The sequence below is a fragment of the Malus sylvestris genome, chromosome 3 (genome assembly GCF_916048215.2).
Source record: "Malus sylvestris chromosome 3, drMalSylv7.2, whole genome shotgun sequence".
NCBI lineage: Eukaryota > Viridiplantae > Streptophyta > Magnoliopsida > Rosales > Rosaceae > Malus > Malus sylvestris.
The window spans coordinates 3,674,221-3,697,588 of record NC_062262.1 but is presented as its reverse complement, the minus strand read 5'-3'; the positions used below and the strand labels follow the sequence as shown (position 1 = coordinate 3,697,588).

Below are 23,368 nucleotides of genomic sequence, written 5' to 3'. Positions count from 1 at the left end.
TTTCTAAATCGTATGCAATTCAGTCTTTAAGTGATTCACTCGAGATTTAGAAATTGAGGCATATCTTTCAATAAGATCGGATCAGGCCTCGAAAGCTATTCTACACCCTATAACATACTTCATCGCTTCATCTGTTAGTGTAGCTAACAACAAACTAATGAGAGCCATATCAGTAGATTCGCATTCAAGAAACTTATATGTAATTTCCTTTGTAATACCAACTTCAGTAGTAACAACAAATTTAGGTGGACACACAGTGGTACCATCAAAATGACCAAACATTTTGTATCCCTTAAGGATAGATTGAAACTAAAACGCTCACTTAGCAAAATTATTATCTCTGAGTTTTATAGTAAGCATACCCAACAAGTTCTTTACTTTGAATGATGAAGATGCCATCGAAAACAATTAAACTAACCAAAGCTTGAGTTGACACATACAATCTTGAGAGAATAATACTCCAAGATTCAAAACCAGAAATACTACTACTCCAAGAAAACACTATTACTCCTAGAAAGAATGACACTTTCTTTATCAATCAACAAACTTCAATCTTCAACAAAATGACCAGAAAGAATAACACTTTCTCTACCAATCAACAATCTTTAATCGTCAACAAAATCCCCATAAAGAATAACACTTTCTCTACGAATTAACAGAATGTAACCTTCAACAACTTCACAAATCCTAGAGAATGATACTCCAAGACAAAAACCCAGAAAGAATAACACTTTCTTGAATTCAATTTCTAATAAAAAATTATCAAATCTTCAACTCATACGAACCATCTTTAGCATATCGAATCAATACCAATGATCACAGCTTCAAGATTGTAGAAAACATATAGAAACACAAATTCATAGAGACGAAATCACCTGATTCTCCATACGCATCAATCGAAGTTCAAGATTCTCAAAACTTTCAACTCTCTCGAGCGTCAATCGAAGAAAACTCCATCGGAATCAGAGACAAAACAGCGGAGAAAACCCGTTTAGGATCGGAGTCGGCGACAAGCCAACATCGGCGATGATACCGTATTGACAGTTGAAGATAAAGCTTGAGAGCGAAGAAAAGAGAGAAGAAGAGAGAGCAACTAATTCTTTTGATTGAATGTATTACAACCTTGTTTTACAGTACATGCTACCAATTCCTTATATAGCCAAATCATTACATGTTACAATTACTACAATACCCTTCTAACGACCACAACTAACCACAACTATATTAAAAAACTATTTCACTAAAACAATGTCAAGTGTCATTACAATTATATAAGTTATTACTTACGTTGCTCGTAAGTTAGCTGTCGAATGTTAACGTCATATGTAACACAATTAAAAATGAAGATAGGGACTTTGAAAATGAATAACGTGATGACATCCGCTAATAGTTTTATTAAAACAAATTTTACCATTACCTTAATTTAAAGAGACATCAAATCACATGTATCTAAATTTTTAAATAAAAAGAATTCTTTAAATATGATTTTCTTGTTGCATATATATAATTCACAAATGGACAACCTAGTAGAAGAAGAATTCGTCAAGATTCAAAACCTGAATGAAAGCCATGCTCCTACTGACAGTGACAGTCCAAGTACTCCTACTATGAATGAAAGATAGGGGTGTGCTATCAACATACTTCTTTTTATTTCGCACACACCTTTTGTTAATTTCTATCTGTTAATATTCTTCAATTCATCCGATCTGATGACCGAAAACTAAAAATGTATGGATGAAGTAAAAATGAATGTGTGGATATCATATCTCGAAAAATATTATCCTCCAAAACCTAGACTGATTCTTCTCCGCACGCAAACTGATTAATTTATATATTTGATCATGAGCAGTGAATACGGTTAATTACCGAAATTTATATAACGAGGGTTTAATTTCCATTTTTGCAATCCAATTACTTTTCAGGGAGGAAGCAACTTGTATTTCAAGCTCCCCAAATCCCAAGGTGTGTGTTTCCCAAACAAATCAAATGGTACGTGACAGATGACAATACAAAGGTTTCAGTTAATTATTGGCCGATTCAAACAAGGATATCCGCAAACCCACGAGAGGAAATACAACGACTTTGCTTTGTAGATTTTTTTTTGTTCATTTTAGAAAAGAAAATCACAATTAATTTGTTCAGCTTTCATGAATGCAAGCTTAAGTTGAAATCTCATGTGCGAATTTGACAGATTCAATGAGATTAGAAACTCCATGTTGATCAATGTGTGTGCATATTTTTTAGGAAACTATTCTATCTTATTCCATGTATTAACTTTGAATTCAATTTAATTTAGATGCAACAAACCTCGTTAAATAAACTGATTTTCGAGAAACGAATTAGCGGCTCACTACTAATCACACAAACATTGTTATTAATTTTCGTTTTTTATCACATACGTACTACTTGGTAATGCATGATCAATTTTGAGGGTTTACACTACTGATACATCAGTACGACATTTTTTAACACAAAAAGTCTCACTTTTACAAAGAGCGAATTATCCATTGTTATTAAAAAACATTTATTCACATATTTTGTATTCCCAATTTCATACATGAATTTTTATTTTTTAGCATTCATTCACCATAACACAACAGTGAGCTAGCTAGCAACCACTGTGGAGCATGAGTGTTTATTTAATAATCCAAGTGAATAAACTGACTTCCCAAGTCAACGATTGATTCCTTGACCCAGAATCAATTTGGACAATGTACGTTTGAGAAATAGTATTTTTCTCCATTTCACATGTCCTTTATGTATGAATATTGTACACATGTTTAAAAATCTGAATAGTTGATTAATTATAGATAAACATAGTATTACATTATAATTAGATTATTAACCTATTGATCAGTTTAATTAAATGAAGTTTATTTAAATATGAATGTTCATTAGATAACATTTACATAATGCCAAATATCTAATAAAAAGAACATCATGTGCATGCAATAACTAAGTATATTGTGGAGGTCCCACCATTGTTAATGTGATCAACAATGCTAATGTCATAGATAAAAAAAGAGAGAGACATCTTGTACATTGTTGTTGCTCAGAGAGAAACAGATTACATACATATACACATACATAGGATAGTGTTATTCACACACTTATTTTTACTTCTTATACACTTTCATTATTTTTTGTCATTAATTTTCTTCAATTCATTGTTGCACGTATTGTTACTCTAAGTAGGCTGCAATATGGGATTACATGGAGGTGTACAATTAAGGTATCATAATGTAAGTACTCTGCAGTTATCAGATTTATTAGGAACAAGAACAATATTGGGCTTGTTAGTAATAAGCAAGTACAATATATATCGTAAAATCATTATACAAAGTATCAAGAAGAGAAATAAGTTTATGCAATAATTGTAAGAGAGAGGGTAATGCAGTGTACAATGACACTGTTACTGACTACTGCAAGCATTTCAGCTTCTGGTAGATAATCCTCCTCATAGAAAGCTGCTCCCAGCAGCATAACACATGATGAGATCACATCTTATTAAAATCCCTTCCTATAGTAGATTACACATGAGTAATGCTAAGGAGATTCAATTTGTAAATTAAATTTTATAAACTAAATGACATAGAAGTTGATGATTGGATTATTACTTAATCGTTAATAAACGTACTTATTTTTTATTGGTGACTCCTCATTTAGTTTGCTAATTTAGTTTACAAATTTAAATTATTACTTAATCTCGTTGTAAACTGAGCATGATAACTCTCTCCAAACCATAATCACAAATGATCTCTCTCTTCAAACCCTTGTGAGCAGGCTCCAGGTTTCCAGAGTGCAATTAATTTCTTACGTAACTATTTAAGTAGTATTATATATATTAATTTGCGTAGGCAAGGAGAGGGAGAGGAGGGAAGAGAGACCAGTTTCCCCAAATATACCTGGTATCCCAGTTTGCTGCTGCTACTTATTGCCACAGCTATATATGATTGCTCCTGCAGATCACAAGTTATTAAAGAAAGCAGCAGCTAGCTACCTAAGCTCAAAGCTCATCTGATCAATCAGAATATATATAATTAGTGATCATTCGCGTGAAGATCTCATCACCAACAACTGATTGCTCATGGGCTCATTCAATTCTTCCCATATCCAACAAGAAGAAAAAGAAGATCATCAAAACCACCCAAACAACAACAATATCTCAGATCTACAACTATACCACCACCACCACGACGTTTCTGATCAGCCTCCATTGATTATGTCAACATCTCCAAACATTTCACCAACCCACCTCCGCCACTTACTCATTACCTGCGCCGAGCTCATTTCCCACCTTGACTTCCCTTCCGCCAACCGCCTCATTTCTCTCTTATCCTCAAACTCCTCTCCCTTCGGAGACTCCACCGAAAGATTAACCCACTATTTTGTCAAAGCCCTCTCTTTCCGCCTCAATACAAACCCTAATTACTCTCACACTACTATCTGCCCAATGACAGCGCTCACAACTGCCGCCAGTGCGTCCGCGTCCTCCTCCTCCAACTACTTGTTTCCGCCGATGTTACTCGAGGAGGAGGACGACAACGAGGAGACACTCCACTCGTGTTACCTAACCCTAAACCAGATAACCCCATTCATCCGGTTTAGCCACTTGACGGCCAATCAAGCCATCCTCGAATCCATAGACTCATCTCATCTCTCAATCCACATCCTCGACTTCGACATCATGCACGGCGTCCAGTGGCCCCCACTTATGCAGGCCCTCGTCGAGCGTTCCTACAACTCACCACTCCACCCACCTCCCACGCTTCGAATCACAGCCACCGGCCGCGACCTCACCCTCCTCCTCCGAACCGGTGAGCGTCTCTTGAGATTCGCTCAGTCACTTGGCCTGGCCTTCCAATTCCACCCCCTTGTCCTAAACAATGCAGCCCGGCCGTCGGACTTAATCTCCCCCTCAACCCTCGGCCTCCACCAAAACGAAGCCCTAGCCGTCAACTGCGTCCTCTACCTCCACACCCTAGTTACGGACGACTCACGTGACCTCCTCCTCTTTCTCCAGAAGATCAAGTCATTGAACCCAAAAGTCTTCACCGTCGCCAACAAAGAAGCCAACCACAACAACCCCCTCTTTTTTAACCGCTTCGTGGAGGCTCTCGACCACTACGGCGCCGTCTTTGAGTCCCTCGAGGCGACGCTGCCGCCCAACAGCCGGGAGAGGCTGGCGGTGGAGGAGTGGTTGGGAAGGGAGGTTAAAGACGTGGTGGGAGTCGAAGGAGAGAAGAGGAAGCAGCGGCACGAGAGGTACGAGACGTTTTGGGAGGTGGTGCTGCGGAGGGCGGGGTTTGAGAATGTGGCTTTGAGTCCGTTTGCGCTTTCGCAGGCGAAGCTTCTGTTGCGGCTTCATTATCCTTCTGAGGGTTACCAGCTGAGGATTCTCAATGACTCTTTTTTCTTAGGTTGGCAGAATCGTCCCCTTTTCTCTGTTTCTTCTTGGCACTAATTACAAATATATATACACATATATGTATGTGTCTGATTGATTTTTCAGCTATATTGCTAGCTAGGTTTGAGCTTTCCCCTCTTGTTTCATCTCTATATTACTATTCTTATTAGCCAGATTAAGGAGAGGGAGGGTTTGAATCGGGCTGGAAAGTAAGTTAAGGAGAAAAACCGTTTCTACCAGGGCAATCCACCGCTGTTTTTTTATCATATTTTTATATCTATATATACATATATAGAGAGGGTTTTATATGTACAAAAAGCTGCATTTATGAAGCAAGAGCTGCCATTACAGTATTTTCAAGAACTCACTGAATTGTTCTACTCAAAGAGAAGAGTACTCTTTCTTTTTCCCTTATTCTTCTGCCTATCTCTAAACATTCCTAAAATTCCTAACTAGTTACTCAGCTGATCCGCCTAAGCATACATGCAAAGAGTAGGGTGAATCTTTGTGGACGTTGCATGTGAACTGAAGACACGCAGCCAGAGGGAGCTCCTGATCAGTTTTTCCAATATCACAGTTTGTTCTTTCTTTAGAGACTGAAATTGATCATGAATTATTGTTTTATATGAATCTCGTAAATATTGAGTTTTATTTAATTTATTATATTTTTTGGGATTTATCCCCTTAATTAAGATCCTGTTTTTTTCCTTATGCGTAATTATTTAATCAATTGTGTAACCAATTCCTCTCTGGCCATTAATTTGGAAGCAAACAAATTAAAGGCTTAACGGGAGCATATCTAATTCTCTCTTTTTATTGAGTATTGACTTTTATAATATATCAGCTAGTTTCAATATCTGAACTCCTTTAAGCATCATTTTCTTCTAGGGGGTTGTTTGTCGCCGTGTATATATCCTGATATAGCTAGTTTATATGCTACTTTTCTCCAAAGTTTGAGTCTCGAAGGACAGGACTAATTTTTAGCTAAATGCATTTTCACTCCTGGCTACAATTAAATGATGCATGTCCTTCTAAAACTTCAAATCAAAGAATCATTCGTATTTAGCTACTTAATACTATGATCTAGATATTTATCTTTACTTGTAAGTGAGAGGTCTTAAGTTCGTTTCCTATCAAAGATGAATTTGAACTACATTATTGTTGGTACATTGTGAGGTTAAACTCATCTCATCTTCCTAAATATAGATAATATCGTTTATTAAAAAAAAAACATCACTCAGTATTTTGGCCACTAGTTTATACATATGCTACTTCATTAGATGCCTTCTTTTTAATGCCAATTAATTAATAATTATGTACTTCACTTTTGGATGAAATGCCAAATACTTTGTTTTGATCAGTTATCTATCATGCACTCCCACCTTGGACACCTAAAGATCATCTCTCTCTTTTGTTAACAATAAATTATAAGAAAAGAGGGGCACTGTTTAATTAAAGTAGTAAAAATATTGCAAATAACCACTCCTTGTTCCCCAAAATTCTTTTGTCTCCCTTCCTCCAATGAATGTTGTTGTGCTTTCACGAGATTGATTAAAGAGGCATGGAAGTGCATGAGAGCATATACATAGCACTAAGTAGCCGTATATGCCTGTCGATGTCTTTTGATTTTGCACTATTTTTTGCCCTAATTTATGCCGTCTGTCCCCTCAACAACACCATGAAATTTCTCAAAACAGACCATATCATGCTCTCCTTTGCCTCCTCTATCACCATACGCCCCCAAACCGACCTGCCTAGCTAGGGATCTCTCCTGTCCTCTTTGTTATTAAGGACCACTTAATTAATCTCTTTATAAATTATTGGGTAATACTAATGAGACTAAATTTTTAAACTAAATTTTGTAAACTAAATGATTTTATTAGTGATATATCATTTAGTTTGTAAATTTAATCTCTCTGGCATTACACTAAATTATTTACACAAAAATATATGATCTCCTCTGCCTAGCTTTCCCTTGTTATTTTTTTTTTCGTCAAACTTCCCCTTTTTATTAAATATATATATATGGACGGTGGGAGGTAAGGCCCAGTGGGGGCACATCCCCCTCTCATCCCTTTTTTTAATTTCATTACAAATTATTCAATTAATCATTCCCATGTTATTTTGTTTTGCAAATTATTCAATTAATCATACTAAAATAGTGAAAATCCTCTTTTAGTTTTTAAATGCCCCTCCGTTTTGGATATTTTTCTCACACACTATCTAAACCTTGTTGAGTTGCATGTATCTGGTTAATTAGTATAAATGAGCATTAGATTGTCAACAGTTAAAGACAAAATTAGACAATAGAGTAATAAAATTAGGCATTTTGTAATTAATTTTTTCAGCATTTGTAAAAGAACTAGCTTTATTTGTCAAAAAAAGGAGCTCAAATTTTTTAAGGTGCCTCTCTTAGTTAAATTTTTTGCTTCATCCCTGTGTGTGTATATATATACACACACACTTCAATTAACCTAACCCTAAAATTAATTCTCACTATCTCCTTGCACACGCGCGCCTGTATAACTTTCCAAAAGGAAATTAGATTTAATGAACCTTCCACTTAAAGTAAATTTAGGGATATATTAATCGTTTAGCTACTTACAATGGTACGTTCGAGCTATCTAGCTTTCTATATCCACCTTTCCCTAATATATGGCTTTCTTTAGTCGTCAACCTTGCCCTAATGTTGCTTAGTAAGAAAGACGTTGCCCTAACGTTACTTGCATACATTTCTGTAGGTAATATTGGTTCAGAAAGAATGTGTACACACGGACACCCACACACGCATATATATAATTTAAGAATTTATGTAAATAATGGAAATGTAATAGGCCATCCATTTAACTAAAATATTAAATTAAATATGAAATCTATGGTTTGCTAATATAGAAGCTCTATCTAGGTATGTTAATTATACAGAAAAGTTCTATGTCTAGTTTGGTTGGTTGCTTACTGACATGAGTGATACGATGGTTACAAGGCATGGCAATAACGCAAAGAGCTTCTTACCTTAGGTTGGGCTTGCGTGTTGGGGCATATATATATGACTGAGTGATGAGGAATCAGGTTCAGGTTCAGGTTCAGGGCTATAGCTAGGGTTGGTGGCAACATGGCATTGACATCCATCCATCCATCTTTTCTTTAATTTCCATCTGATTCAGACTAACCTTTTGGCCAATGTGTTCTGTTTGTTTGGACAAAACAAAACTTAACCCTTTTTTTAGCCACTGCTAGTTCGACATGTTTGGGAGTTGATGCCCGGCCCTATCACACGTCTCTCAATTATTCTCATAGTATCGGATATATACTTTGGATTTCTTTACTATTAGATTTTTGGTTAGAAATAGAAAAATTCAACAGTTAAATAGTATTTTATATTTCGGAGCACTATAAAATTTTGATATACATATTATTAATTATGGACAATTAAAATATTAATTATTTAAAAAAAAAATCTATGTATTCCTTTTTTATATTGGGTTTTGCTATAAAAGTCAATGTTTTCGTTTTCATGCTTGTAAAGAAATGATTGATGTTTATGCACTCTAATACGGGTTCTTACCGATTTTTCTTTTTCCTAATAACTAATAATTTAACTTACTAACGATATTGTTATTAAAAAAAAAATCACAAACGTCCTTTTTTGGTTTCATACAAACTCAGGTTTATTTTTGTTGTGGCCTAAATGTAACGAAAGGTAGAGAGAGGGGACAGCGACATAAGAGAGAGTTTGGGTAATTTAGGTGATGTTGATTTTCATCACTTTTGTATTTATTTATAGTAAACTTAGTAGGCTTACTTGCCTCACAAGTAATACAAATCTACGGGAATAAGATCTTCTAGATCATAGAAGAATTTGAAATACAATTTATTGGAGAGTAATCTAATTACATATAAGCACATGCAAGATCCATTTTCTTATCAATGTGAGATTCATTCTTAACATATCCTTATAGATATGAAGTAGAAGAAGGAAGTGTATGCAGTGCAGCAATGGAGATTTAGAGAGAGAGAGAGAGAGAGAGAGAGAGAGAGAGAGAGAGAGAGAGAGAGAGAATAAGCTTTCTGTTATATTTCATTAACTCACGGTTCATTACAAGGATCCTATTTATACAAGCTACATTGCTTAGAGATTGGTTTGATATTGTTGTGCTTTGAAAAAAAACTGTTCCTGTTGTGCTGTGAGAATAAACTCATTTTTACTGCTTCATGTTTTCAGTTTTTTTTTTCATCCAAAACTGTGAAAATAAGCTGTTTTTAAGTGTTTACCAAATACCTTTTTGAGCTCAGCTTTTTTTATACCCACTTTTTATAAAAGCACCTTAGTACCAAACCAGTACTAAGCAACCATGTAATAACAGACTTAACAATTGTTTGCCTAATCTGTTGACAAGTGGCAATATCTGAGACATCTTGAGCTTGAGCTGGATCTTGAGCTTTTATACCTTTACAACACTCTCACGTGTGACGAATTTTCAAGCCTAGTATACGCACAAATTTGGTGATGTGGAGATGGCATGTGTTGACGTTGACTTCACATATGAGACAACCTGTTCTGATACCATAAAAAGAGTTGAGGTTCCACTATAAATCAATTGATGTATGGTAAGTAGCCCAATTACTTATAATTACATACAAAATCCATTCTCTTATCAATATCAAATTTATTCTTAAAAAAAAAAGAAAGTCATTACACAATTCAAAATTTGTAACCAATTTGAAAATTCAGCAGAAGACAAAATGCCTCTAATTCGTGGAGCATTGCATATTCCCTATTTTTATATACAAGTCTATGGTTAGTGGGTATCTTCTTCATGGAATAGCCAACTATAAAACATTTTGCACAAATCGAAATCAAGCGTCCAATTTGCCTCGAAATTGTATGCCACTTATCCTATCTATGCATATGTTTTATTAGCTATTCTTCTATTCATGTGTCTGTTAAGTGACTCGGAGAGAGAAAGCTGAGAGCGGAAAGAAAGGATAACTTCAACTTATTCACAGCATTTACCGGCTAGCTGCTCTTTTACCCTTCTTCTTCCATGCATCAATTTTTTTTTAAGAATCTGTTTTCAATTTTCGAGGCATCTACCTCTTACATTAATTTACTTGAGGAAAATAGTCAAATCGTCCCCAACCTCCCTGTCCGCTGAATACATACCTGATTCTTCCACGGCATGCACACCCATTTTTTTTTTCCCCCACTTTTCCCAGTGATTTAGGGTTTTTTTTTAAATTTAAATAAATGATAAATACACGTTATTCCAACCTTTCACACATCTCTATTTAGTCTTGATCATTATTTTTACTTACATTATTCAATTTAATGGTTAAAAATAAAAAGTAGTTTGTGAAAAGCAATAAATGACCTGTGCAAATCATCTCCCTTAATTTAATTCTTCTTTTGTGTTAGGTAGGGAAGTCGTAATGTGATGTGCATTGAAGAGACACACACCATGCATTGTAGAAATTTATTTTGTTTTATTTTCTACGATTAATTTAATTCTTCTTTTGTGTTGGGTAGGGAAGTCGTAATGTGATGTGCATTGAAGAGACACACACCATGCATTGTAGAAATATTTTTTTTTAATTTTCTCCAACGACATATGGTACAATAATTCAAGTTGTCGATCAGATACACACACACACACGCGGACAGAGAGAGAGAGAGAGAGAGGGGATTGGGGACCATCAGGGTGTGCATCAGTTGTGAGTATATGGATGTTGATGTATAAGTAGATAGCTAAGCTACAAGAACAACACTATTGTCAGGCCTTCTTTATCACCATGAGTAATATTAACCCTAGCGATATACTTGTCCATGGAGATCACACACAATAATATAAAGTAGAGTAATGTTAGGAAGATTAAAATTTTCAAATCAAATTACAAACCAAATGATACTTTACCAATAAGAAACAAACACGTTAATTGATACTTAATTAATAATCCAATCATCTACAATCACATTATTTAGTTTGCAAATTTGATTTAAAAAATTTAGTCCCCCTAAAATTACTCTATATAATAACTGTTGAAGCTCAGGATATCAATGGTTCTCTGATCATATCTTCTCTCACATCAAACTTCCTACAACGAGAGAGAGAGAGAGAGAGAGAGAGAGAGAGAGTTTTGGATGGTGATGAATCAATGAAGCGTGGGGGGAATGATGGTAGTGAAAGTATATACAAGGTATGACTACTGAAAGGGACGAGGATCAGCTAGAGGAGAGGGACAGACAAGATTCTCCAGAATTGTGTTATATATATGTGTGTGTGTAATTAATTTGCTTTATTTAGGGTTTGTAGTACGTATGTATAGAAATCGATTAATATTACTACAACCAGAGCTATCAGTTTGTACATACATACATACACATTCATATTATATGTGGATGGAGAGTGCAGAAAATAATGAATGGTGGGTTGGGGATGGACGTAGGTGGCGTTAATTCTATATATGCCAAAGGGGGATAGGGATGGATATTGTGGTTGGCCGTGCACAAGAAGTTAAAGCAAGAGAAGAGACCAGACACTCTCTGCGATGAGTTTTCAGTGCGTGTGTGTGTGGTTGGTTTCTACTTCTTTCTTTATTAAATCATCCGGTTAACTGTACTTTTATACTGGGACAAAGATTGTTTGCCCTCCCTTTTTCCATGCCCTTCTGTTTGTGTGGTCACGGTTAAGACACGTCAATATTTTATATTACTATTTATTTTTGTCTTATTATCTTTATAAAAAAATAATATAAAATGTTAACGTGGCTTAACCGTGACAACACAAAACAGGAGGGCATGGAAGGGCATGAAAAAAAAAGGAGGGCAGACAATCCTTGTCCTTTATATTGATACATGATTTATAAGTTGTCCATAGTTTGACTTTATAATTTACGATATGTTGTAGGTAATCTTGACTTTAGTGCATCTAACCACATTGAGGAAAGACGATAACTTGTTTGGATTTGTTTTTAGAATGACTAAATGTATTGTCATATGACAAATAAAAATACTTTTGAGTACGTTTAATAGAAAAACTTAAACTACAATTTTTATCATATAAGCATTTTTCGGAGAAAACTTGTTAGGTGCTTTTGCAGAAAGAACTCAATTTTTTATTTTTTTTTATAAAAATTTCAACATGCTTATATTAATAATGCTTCTAAAATAATGTTTTAAGCATGAGCTTTTAAACAAAAGCAGTCGCAAACGATTTTGTGGATGTTCGTATGCTACCATGGATTCCTCTCTTCCTTTATTGATATTCAGAACCTCTTCCATTATCCAACACAAATGATTGATTTGGAGTGAGAGAGACCACTCTGGCATTGGGTTAGCTTTGGTTTCAGCACACACGCAAGGAGGACAATGAATCATTAGACCATGACAGTTAATTTTTGTCTATAGGCCATGGAGCCTTATAGGGGGAACTCATGAAACAGTGAATTATGTGTTATCTTATGATTACAAGATTCAAAAAAAAAAAAAGGCATTTTTTGGGATTTTACAAATGAAAAATGCTAAGAAGAATCTTTTAAATGTGCAACTCTCAATGTATTTTATGTTACCTCATGTTTTTTACATAATATTTTATGAAAAATGCTAAAGGGACTCTCCAAAAGTGGAGCTCTCCATGAATTGTATATTACCTCACAGTTTAAAGTTCATTTCCGTGCAAACATTATAAAATATTGTGCAAAAAATATAAGATGTCAGAGAGTCCTACTTCTGAGAGTCTCCTTTAGTATTTTTCATGTTTTATAATATTGACACGAAAGTTAACGTTAAAATGTGAATTGGGAGAAAATTTATGAACAATCCCGCCTTTGAGATTCTTTACAAATTTACTACAATCATGAGTTCCCCAACATTATTTTGTTGCAGCTGCAGGTATAATTGGGGATTTGTGGACAAAATGGCCCTTTGAGTCTCTGATGGTTCTATCACTTTATTAAGATACAAAGATCCGTGTATCTCAGAATTCACATGGTCAATTTTGACAAGCATTAATGGTTGACTTCAACCACTGGATGTGCCGTGAATAATTCCAGACTAGTTTTGGAATAGGATCTTCTTTGGATCCTCATCCGAATGGTTAATCAATCGTGTCCGTTCATCGTATATTGTGCGGTTAAAAATTATTTTAAAATTTAAAATTGAATATAAATAATATTTAACGAAAACTGACCGCACGATATATGATGAACGAACACGATAGATTGATCCCCGGATCCCCACAAAAAGAATCCGTAGAGGATCCTTGTCCTCCACTCTTAACTTTAGGGTATAAAAAATTAAACTTAACATATTAAAACATTCTAAATAACTATCTAACGTTTTGAAAATTAGACATCTGATAGGTCACAAGGAATTTTACCAAAATTAAGTGATGAAATTACTGGCATTAAATGATGAGATGGCCAAGTCTAAAGTTGGTTTTCACTAATTGATGTATTTGGAGTCCTAATCTCCTAAATTGACTAATTTTAGTCAAGTTAAACCATAAATTTGCTTAGCTAAATGTTGTCAATTTGGAGTTCAAGTCTCCAGTGATGACTTGAGAGCTGAGAATTAAAGCACACTTAATATTTGCCCGTGTCATCGTTGAACGCTACTGAACCTAATAGATATCCTTTACAAAACTTTAGATGGTCATTCAGAGTGTGTTAAGAGGTAAGGAGGAATTTGAAATTACTCCAAGAAGTTAGGTACCCATTTTTTTAAATCAGAAAAAAGAATGTAGGGCATGTCAATGGTTTGCCATATCAAACTCTTTTTGTTTACTTATATGAGTAAATCTCAATTTTTATTTATTTATTTTTACATACAAGAAAACCTAGAGGAAAGGAGATTCGAACATGGGACCTTCGCATTCAAGAACAAAATCTCTTAAACCGGCGAAATTAGCATACTTCCAACTTTATACTCTGAAAATTCTTAAAAATTTGACAAAAAATCATGAGCACCAACAGTGTGACCAAAATAACCACAGCAGATATGAACAAACCCTAATTCCATTACAATTTACATCCTTTTTCAATGCAAGCTATGATTCTGATTTCTGTTATACATAAGAAGCGTTACACATCGACGATTTATTTTTGAAGTGCCGAGACTTATTTCATTTCGATGAATTTTTATTGGCCCGCTTCTTCTTTCGAGTTACGCCTCTGTCGGGATAATGTTTACCAAAACCGGCAGACTTTGCTTAAGAAGCACCGGAGGATGAACCGTAAAGGTGAATGTTCTCTAAAATCACAGTTCCGGCGGGAGCACCAGAGGATGCATGTTTCGGTTTTTCATTCCAGCAACCCGAAATAGATACATGTTCTATAACGGAAACTCTTTCTGGAGAACATCTAGATTCCGAGAATCGCATGCTTCCAACATGTCGTTCCTAGAAGCACAGCTGCAACAAAGACGATAATAGTAACGTATTTAATAGGTATCTTGCAAAGAGAGGCTTAAAAGATTTTTTCCTACCTTTTGATACTTAACATACCTCAACGAAATTCTCAAATATTGCCAACCGTTGTCTGCCTTTGGATTCATGGTCAGTGCTCGGACATAGTAACGTATGGAATCCTCATACATGCCCTAGATGCAAAACCAAAAGGGAAGAAAGAAAATAACCGGTCAGACAATGTTGCGGATCCCAAATTTAAGACACTGGGAGACACTATCCTAACAGTTTGATAACTTATAACAAAGTCAAATAACAAGTAATAACTAGTCAAAATTCATGGACTGAGCGCCCTCTCTCAGCATCGAAGTTTGAAACCAAAACATTGTTCAAACTCGGAACAAGGTAGGAAATGATAAAATTCATTACCCGTCTAAAATTTCAAATTGATAGTGAGCATGAATTAAGCGTAGGAAGAAACCTGGTTGGCATAACTGATACCCATATTTGCCCATGCACGAACATAATTTGGCTTCAAATCTAATGCCTGTATACCCAGAGAAAGAACCAAAAACAAAAGTTAGTCCAAAGTAGATGGTATAAAATATTCGCGAAAGTCAATTAAACACAGAAATACAAACATGCACTTTGTATTAAATAAAACTGTACATCTATCACATAATGTACTGAAAGGCACTGAAGCCCATTGAAAGGAACAAAACAAAAGTAACAACTATAAACAAAAATTATGGAATTGTTTATTTTGTTAATAAGGAAAGATAAAGATAAAACTATTGTTGACGGAGAATCCTCAACCGATGACAATAAGGGCTGCAGGAAAATTGTAAACTCGTCTGTGAACAATTTTGGAAAGCCGCTAGTTCAAGAAGCATCTGAGTAACAATTTTCCTTAACACTCACTAACAAAAGTTTATCTTAGTATTATAAATAGCAGTCAATTTCTTATATGCTACTGTGGCTAAGGTGACTGTTTTGTCCTACATTTAGTCTTTCAGAATGAAGGGATTCATATGCATTTTAAATATAAGGTAAGTTAGAAAGAAGAAACCCTATAAGGGTTGATTACCCAAATTACCTGTTGATACGCGAATATCGCATCAGCACTCTGAACACTGTTGGCTTGTGTTGCTCCAAGCTTGTTCCACAGAGAGTAATCTTGTGGCTTTAGTTTCAAAGCTGTCCGGAAGGAATTGATAGCTTTGTCATATTCTCTTGACAAATTGTAAAGGACACCAAGTACTATGTGCACATCAGCATCATCAGGTGACATCTGAGCAGCTTCATTGAATAATCTAGCAACCTGTGCATTAGAAATAAGGTTTATTCATACCTTATAGGTTTAGGGGTAGCACTAAGCAATTCAAACCTGAAACTAATATGCGCTAAAAACAATTCTGGGGAAAAAAAAATCCTCTGCCGAATATATTTGGAATATTAAGACCTACAAAACCATAAAGGTTCTAAAGGTGAACACTTACATCAGCATAATACAAGGAATCAGACAGCTCTGGGTTGGTAAGTACCCCATACTTTTGGTGATGGCGTAACCATCCATGTAAATATTTCAAAGCAGACGCCTGCTCCATTTCTGCAAATTTGATGAGTCTTATCAGTTTTTAAGTACTTTAGAGAAGTATCTGCTTCCTAGAGTTTGTTTCTGAAGAAAAAAATCACCTTTTTTTTTTTACAAACTGAAAAAGGCTAGATTTTTTTGGCAAACAGAAAATGACCATAAATATTCACACAACTAGTGTGCTTCAGGGGTGTGGATACTATGATCAGTTGCTTGGAACTGTAATGATTACTCAAATGAGGTTCTACTGTTTTACTTATAAATGGAGAAAGAACGACTGACCATTTGTATGACTCACTCCAAGAGCAAGAAGCACTTCGAGATTTGTTGGATCAGCCTCCTGTGCACGCATCATACCTGCTATAGCCTGCAAAGATTACATTTTAGGACATTAATTGTCATTCTATGGAGTAAAAACACACTGAAACACAAGTATAAGTCAGACACTGGGTAGAAATAAGGTCATTCTTTGACTTAAAGCATGTTGTACGGCTATATGAAATTTTCAGGAGTTCATATAGTATGACCATATGGAGACCACCTATGCTAAGGGTTAAAAAGAAGGAATATGCCAAAAGTATACAATTTGTAAATGCTAGATGGTAAATATTAACATAGTAGGGTTACCTGTTGATCATCATCATTTTCTGCATGCGCTATTCCAAGTAGCCTCCAACCTTCAGCATTGTCGGGGTTTTTGAGAACTTCGGCTTCTAATGCCAGCACTGCTTCACTCAAAAGACCCTTGTGGAACATTTCCTGGCCTACTTTTAGTGGGTTTGGGTGACCAACGTAAGGATTCATATCGGAAAATACATAAACTCCCCTTGCAGCATCATTACGCTGTTTCGTAGCTACTTGCTCATTCATGTACCTGCTCGTCGAACAAGGAAGATAAGTTTTCTTAAAGGATGAAATAATGAATACCATAGAAGGTGAGTAATAACACAACGTCCTCCAAGCCTGTTTAATGAACGAGGAATGGAATCAACATTTATTACTCGAAATATCTTAAACAGACAGACATATAAATTAACAAACACATTAAGTATCTCTTTTTTTTTTTTTTTTTTTGAAACTAGTGTATCCGAGTCTTTGACCTCACTAATCACTAGGTCCCCCCACCTGACCCCACAACATTTGGGGAGTGAGAAACTCTAGCATTTTGCTAGGTGGGTACCGTGGGAGAGAGTCGAACCCAAGACCACTTGGGAGCAAACCAAGGACCTGACTGCCAGACCAACAACTCTTAGGTCATTATCTTATATAAATCTTTTTTCTTTTTTTGGTCTGAAAGATAGGATACAAAGTTGATAACTATACAAGTAGAAACAAGAGAGGGAGGAATCTCACAAAGCCCATGCTCATGAACTGCAAAAATCCACTCTTTATTACTCAAGTTTTCCTCTTTTGAAATAAAGTTGAGTAATGCTTAAAGGGGACCAATATTTGAACATTAAATCACTTGAATTTCTAGTACTTTAGCGGTTTAGCCATGAGATGCATTCATTTCAGCACTAGGTATATATGTACAGACCAAAACCACCAACAGAAATGCATGATTTACTTAATTGAAATAACTGCAAACTTAAGGCACACGTTTAGTGCCTAGGATTGGATTGAATAACTCATTGGATTCAAGGTATGGAAGGAAGAAATGGAGGCCAACTTCCACTTTTGTCCAAGTTGAAGGTCGATGAAATAGTCATTAAAGGAAACTTATCCCTTCCAATACCCCACAAAATGGTAGGATATTAACACCGTGTAACTAATTCATCTATTTTTTTCACCTTGGAAAAAATTTAGAAGTTTGCCTTCATTTCTTACTTCAACGTACCTTAAATCTAGTAAGTTATTTGATTTAGTCCAATCCTAGGCAACAAACATGGCCAAGACGTTACTGTTGCTGTAACTTTGCAAATATATGACACATTCATTAGCTATTGGATTATATATCAGACCAACTTCCCCAAAGTAGAATATAATGCTGATAAAGTAGAAAAAACATTTTGTTTAAAAAAAGAACGATTTGACTTACTCATTGTATGCATTAGCCCAGCTATCAGCAGAACTGTCCCCCAAGAGTCCTTCACCAACCTGATTTCCAAAATCCTCAGCCCAGTCATCGACATGCAACTTAGAAAACTGATTGACCCACTGATCATCAACTGACCCATGCTGCTCTTGTTCAGAATTAAACTCATTTGCCCATTGATTGGGTCCATGAGATAGCTGGAAAACCATCAGAATCAGACAGCAGAAATTGGAACTGGAGTGAACTCATTGCATAACAAATCAAGGTATTAAAAACAAAAGCTTATGTATGAGTTTACCACCTTACAGAAGGATCATGTAAATCACTATTATTCTCCATTTGTGACAACAACTTACCCACCAAAATGTTTATAAATGGGTTTCATTTTCCTTTAAGAATGAACTTCTAGCCTTGTCGCAACACAAATTTACAATAGGATATTTTCTTGCATTATTTTGTTAAGCCTCTTTAGTTTCTTCCGCTTCAAAACAAGCTCGATCGCTCCAACATATAGAAGAATATTATTAATTTAGTAGTATTATGTATGTTAAACTTTGTTGAAGTATATGTACAAAAAGTTAGATGCATTATAATTACCAATTCAATTACATTAGTTTTTGTATGTATAAGGTTTTTCTTGTGAAATGATTCTCGGACACCACTGTTTATTTTCGTCCCTTGATTCTCCTATGATCTAAAAAGGGTTGTGCATGGGAGAAATAGGGTGTGAGGAAACCACTTCCCCTTTTCTTTTATGTGTCATCCCGCACCACAAGTCATCCCAGAAACTAACTCATCCCACCCTTTCTTCATACCATTCATAAACCAGAACATGAACACCTCACCTGAACACCCCAAAATAAGTAATTAGGCAGAATCGCTTGTACAAATAGGAAAAGTATCGCAAAATGGGTTCAAAATTGGTTGGTATATTTCAGATGCTGAAAGTAAATATAAAACTAGGGAACAAATATTCATATTCAGACCAGATTCCTACCTCACCACGTGCATATTCGTCAGCCCAACTAGGACCCGCATTATACTGCCGTTGATATTCCGATGCCCAGTCCCCAGATGATGTTGCCGGCTTGACTTGATTATCATCGATAATGAGTTCACCACGACTCATTTTTGACACAAACTGGAGAAACCTTGACTTCTACATACCCCGAAAAGTAAAATATATGAATGACGATAGTAATAATTCCAAAAAACAAGAATGCAATTACATTGCATCGTTAATACCCATCATAACAAATCACATGTAATTGGGGCCATCATTTGTTTAAGAACAAGGTTCTGACTACATGTCATGATAATTAACAGCCCCTGAGCTATTTAATGCCAAAACATCCAGAGATTAATTCATGTAAGCGTCTGCTTACAAAATAAAAAAGTTGACACAAGCTAACAAGGACACCTAAACAGTGAATACAGTTAACAGTAATTGGAGCATTTCATGAGAATTTTTACGGGAATTTGCATGATGAATCATCTTTAGTAATTCCATGTTTGTTATACTTAGAAGCACTAATGTAAAACATGGTGTCAAAATGACATATTACAAACATTAGCCATCATTTATAATAGATTCTGTGACTAGTGACTATTGCAGTCCAATAGGTTCAGCCAAAAACGATAAGTCAATTACAAGGCGTGCAAAAGCTTGGAAAGAGTATGCTTGATTCCAAAAGTCATTTGCTGATGCAATATTCAATAAAAAAAAAGTTCCAAAATTCAGTCTTGGAAACTATAGTGTGAAGAACATGTATAAACCTGAAACTTTGGTTCTTCATTCTGAGCTAGCGTATTTGCAAGTATACGAGTTTGCTCCATTGCAGCTAAGTTTGCCATATTTACACCTCTCATATGATCTGCAGACATCAACTGGGACTGTTCCTGTAACCACGGGAAACGGAAAATTATGCATCAATATAGCTCTCATATAAAAATTGTATTGATTATAGTTTTAAAATCCAAATCCTATTACAACAGGGTATCAAGCAACATATAAACAGTCTTACACTTTCAGTTCAAGGTCAACTCACATACAATAGTGTGATGCACCCAAACTAAGGTGGTAAGCCTAGTTTTTAATTAAGGGCCATAACTTATATATTCTTCTTCTTTTCTTTTCTATTTTCCTTAGGTTAAAAGACTTTTCGGTGCTTCTATATTACAAGCATACTCCACCATGTACTACGTGCTTCATCTTGTACAAGCCCCTGGTTCTAGGCCAATACACTGCACAGGAAAAATCCCCAAACCCCAGAATATTGTAACTTACCCAAAAAAAAACTAATATATTGCCACACCACCAAATTTTAACTCAAGTACACATTTTCCAACCTCCTTGGTTACTAAATCGATGACAGCAAGAAATAATTGCCAGTGTCGTTCTCCATCACATTATGAAGGTCAATCAATAGCAAGTGAGTATAGAATCAGTGAATGCAATTGACATACAAGCTACAATACTCTTTTACCTGCTCAAATTCAGAAGCCCAACCATTGGCACCATGTTGTCGCTCAAATGAGTGAGCCCACGTATTGGGATCACCATGATCTAACCTATGTTGGCTAAATTCAGTGACCCATCCTTGCGCAGCGTGAGCACCAGGTTTTGTTATAGCTTGGGATTCATTCCAATAATCGTCCAGTTCCCGAAACCTTGCAGGCAGAGGTCCTTTACTGTTGACATCACTGTCAATATCTAAAGAAGATAAAAGTGCATTGACCTGGAAAAATAGAAAATACAAAATTAACCTAAACTCTTGAGACTATGATTCTCGTTGGAGAGAAAAGGAACAACTCAAGATACAAACTTCTGAAACAAACCCCAAAGACAAGCAAAAACATGACAATGAGGCAACAGAAAATGCGCTATCGAATGCTCATAAACAAAACCAAGCTGACAGTTACTGCTAGAAAAGAACATACATTTCATTTACGACAGACAAATTCCAATATAACATAGGTAAGAGAAACTTCAAACCTGCCCATTAATAAAATCTTCACTTTTATCAGCAAAGAAGTGCCGGGCCATGATGCTGGTGCGATCACGTATACATTGTTTGTCACCAGCAGACAATCCTAACACTGGAAGTGGAGTGGGACGAAAAGGCATTCCACCACGACTACTTTCAACAAATGAGTGCAAAAAGCTTGACAACACCCTTTGTGGTGGCCCTGTAAAACATATTTAGAAGGGAAAAATATAGATAAATCTCAAAATAAATTAATAATCCTTTATGCTGAGGATAGACACTACTCCTGGTTATTTGATCAGAAGCAACGACCAGACATTTAGGCTAAGCATAAAGTACTACACAAAGCGGGAAGATAACAACCTACAACTCATCCAAAAAGAGAAGTAAAACAAAAGAGCTTTTCCTTTTTTCTGGTTGAACTATAAAATTAACTGGAAATTGAAAAAAAAAAAGAAAAAAACTAAAACTTCAAGCTTCTACCTCACTTCAGAGTTAAACGTTTCAAGATATAAAATAATTAAAAGTAGCAGCACCGAAATCCAAAACTCCAAAGTATTGCCTATTATGTGGTTTTTTCTTATTCAAATGCCAGGTTTTGGGCATAAAAGCCTCTGACAAACACTCATCCACAAGCAACTGTACCAATCTCCAATGTCGATAAACATAGAAACCAATATCCATTCTTGATCAAGTAATCTTGCCATTTATGTCGTTCACTCGTTACTTACTTATAAAGGCGAAAATACATGGACAAAGCGGAAGGCCTAGCAGGTTGTGAATGAAGTGCAACAATCAAGAGGTAAATACTACAAAGACAAGCACTTCGAGAAATTTACCATCCAAAGTCGGTTGAAGCTGAGGTCTCATATCATAAATGCGGTCGTGTTGAGGCATATGCATAGGCTCGGGCCGAGAACTCTGTATCTCGTCCCACGCATTGTCAAGCAGTCTGTTGCCATCAACCGAGTTGAAGTTTCGAAGAAACTCCGAGCTCTGACACAAAACGAATGCTAAGTAAGCAAAATTAAAGGTAAGTAAATTATAATACCAGAAGTAAAATCAGTGGGCAAAGATTGGAGCTTTGGAAGTCAAACCTGAGTGCGGGGCTGCATAAACGGCTGGTCGAGCTCGGAGCCGGGGAGCTGTTGCAGGTGTCCATGGCCGTCGGGATAAAACTGCGGCTCGGAAGCAGTGGGCGTCGACGAAGGTATCTCCTTCAACCCCTCCTGTTCACAAATTAAATCGAATTTCAACAAAACGACGCCGTCGCCGCCGTTTCCGACTGAGTTGCTGATCGAAACGAATGAAATACAGAGAGACTGAAAGGAGGAAGAGAAGACGAACCTGCTTGGAGGAGGAGCCGATGAGGGCGTTGGCGAGGGCGCCGAAAGGATTGGAGGAAGAAGATTGGCCCGGAACCGCACAAGCTGCTCCGCCGGTCACGAGCTCGCGCATCGCCATGGCGGCCGATGTTCTTCTACCTCTTCAATCCACACCAGAAGTACAATACAACCGCCACCCACTGTGTAAATATCTCTCTGTGTATTTTTCTTCTCTGTGAATTATTTAAATAATAATTCAAGAAAGACCAACCGGAAAAATATGAAGAAATGATGAGTGTGTTTGTTGGGATTTGGATTGAGGGGATTACAGCAGAAAGAGAGCTTTGATGGCTGTTTCAGTTCCTCTTCTTGGTCTGTGACGTCTGTCTAAGTTATCAGATAATTTATTTTAGAGAACTTTAACGAAAAGTTACGTTACTCTTTATTTTAATAAAAAATTATATATTTTTATTAAAAAATTAATTTTAGTATTATTTATTTTATCTTTTATTTTGTTATTATCGTTAAAATTTAAAATTTTCAAATCATTTTTATTAATTTTTCTTTTATTATATGGCTTTTTAGCTTAAAATATTCTATGAAGTTGGTATAATTGTAT

At 35.8% G+C, this 23,368-nt stretch overlaps 2 protein-coding genes across 2 annotated transcripts; one reads left to right on the top strand and one right to left on the bottom strand.

The window, feature by feature from the left end:
• The first annotated feature begins 3,890 nt into the window (after nt 1–3,890).
• Nucleotides 3,891–6,099, top strand: LOC126616659 (scarecrow-like protein 18). The gene has a single exon (XM_050284740.1). It carries the CDS (start codon nt 4,088–4,090, stop codon nt 5,462–5,464), a length of 1,377 nt encoding a protein of 458 aa, XP_050140697.1. The 5' UTR covers nt 3,891–4,087; the 3' UTR covers nt 5,465–6,099.
• An 8,195-nt stretch (nt 6,100–14,294) lies between these two features.
• Nucleotides 14,295–23,136, bottom strand: LOC126616658 (peroxisome biogenesis protein 5-like). Its single transcript, XM_050284739.1, has 15 exons — nt 22,772–23,136; nt 22,522–22,653; nt 22,264–22,420; nt 21,433–21,626; nt 20,924–21,175; nt 20,214–20,336; nt 19,435–19,596; nt 18,441–18,634; nt 17,030–17,276; nt 16,685–16,769; nt 16,308–16,417; nt 15,905–16,129; nt 15,290–15,355; nt 14,908–15,002; nt 14,295–14,814 (listed from the first exon to the last, which is right to left on the bottom strand). Exons 1-15 carry the CDS (start codon nt 22,886–22,888, stop codon nt 14,736–14,738), a joined length of 2,238 nt encoding a protein of 745 aa, XP_050140696.1. The 5' UTR covers nt 22,889–23,136; the 3' UTR covers nt 14,295–14,735.
• Between the last annotated feature and the right edge of the window lie 232 nt (nt 23,137–23,368).

Excerpts from the sequence above, each read along its gene's own strand:
- LOC126616658 (XM_050284739.1), bottom strand. The coding sequence starts at position 22,888 with ATGGCGATGCGCGAGCTCGTGACCGGCGGAGCAGCTTGTGCGGTTCCG. Across the intron at positions 22,654-22,771 it reads TCGGCTCCTCCTCCAAGCAG|GAGGGGTTGAAGGAGATACC; the intron begins GTTCGTCTTCTC and ends ATTTGTGAACAG. Across the intron at positions 16,418-16,684 it reads TGGAGTGAGTCATACAAATG|AAATGGAGCAGGCGTCTGCT; the intron begins GTCAGTCGTTCT and ends TCAAATTTGCAG.
- LOC126616659 (XM_050284740.1), top strand. The coding sequence starts at position 4,088 with ATGGGCTCATTCAATTCTTCCCATATCCAACAAGAAGAAAAAGAAGAT.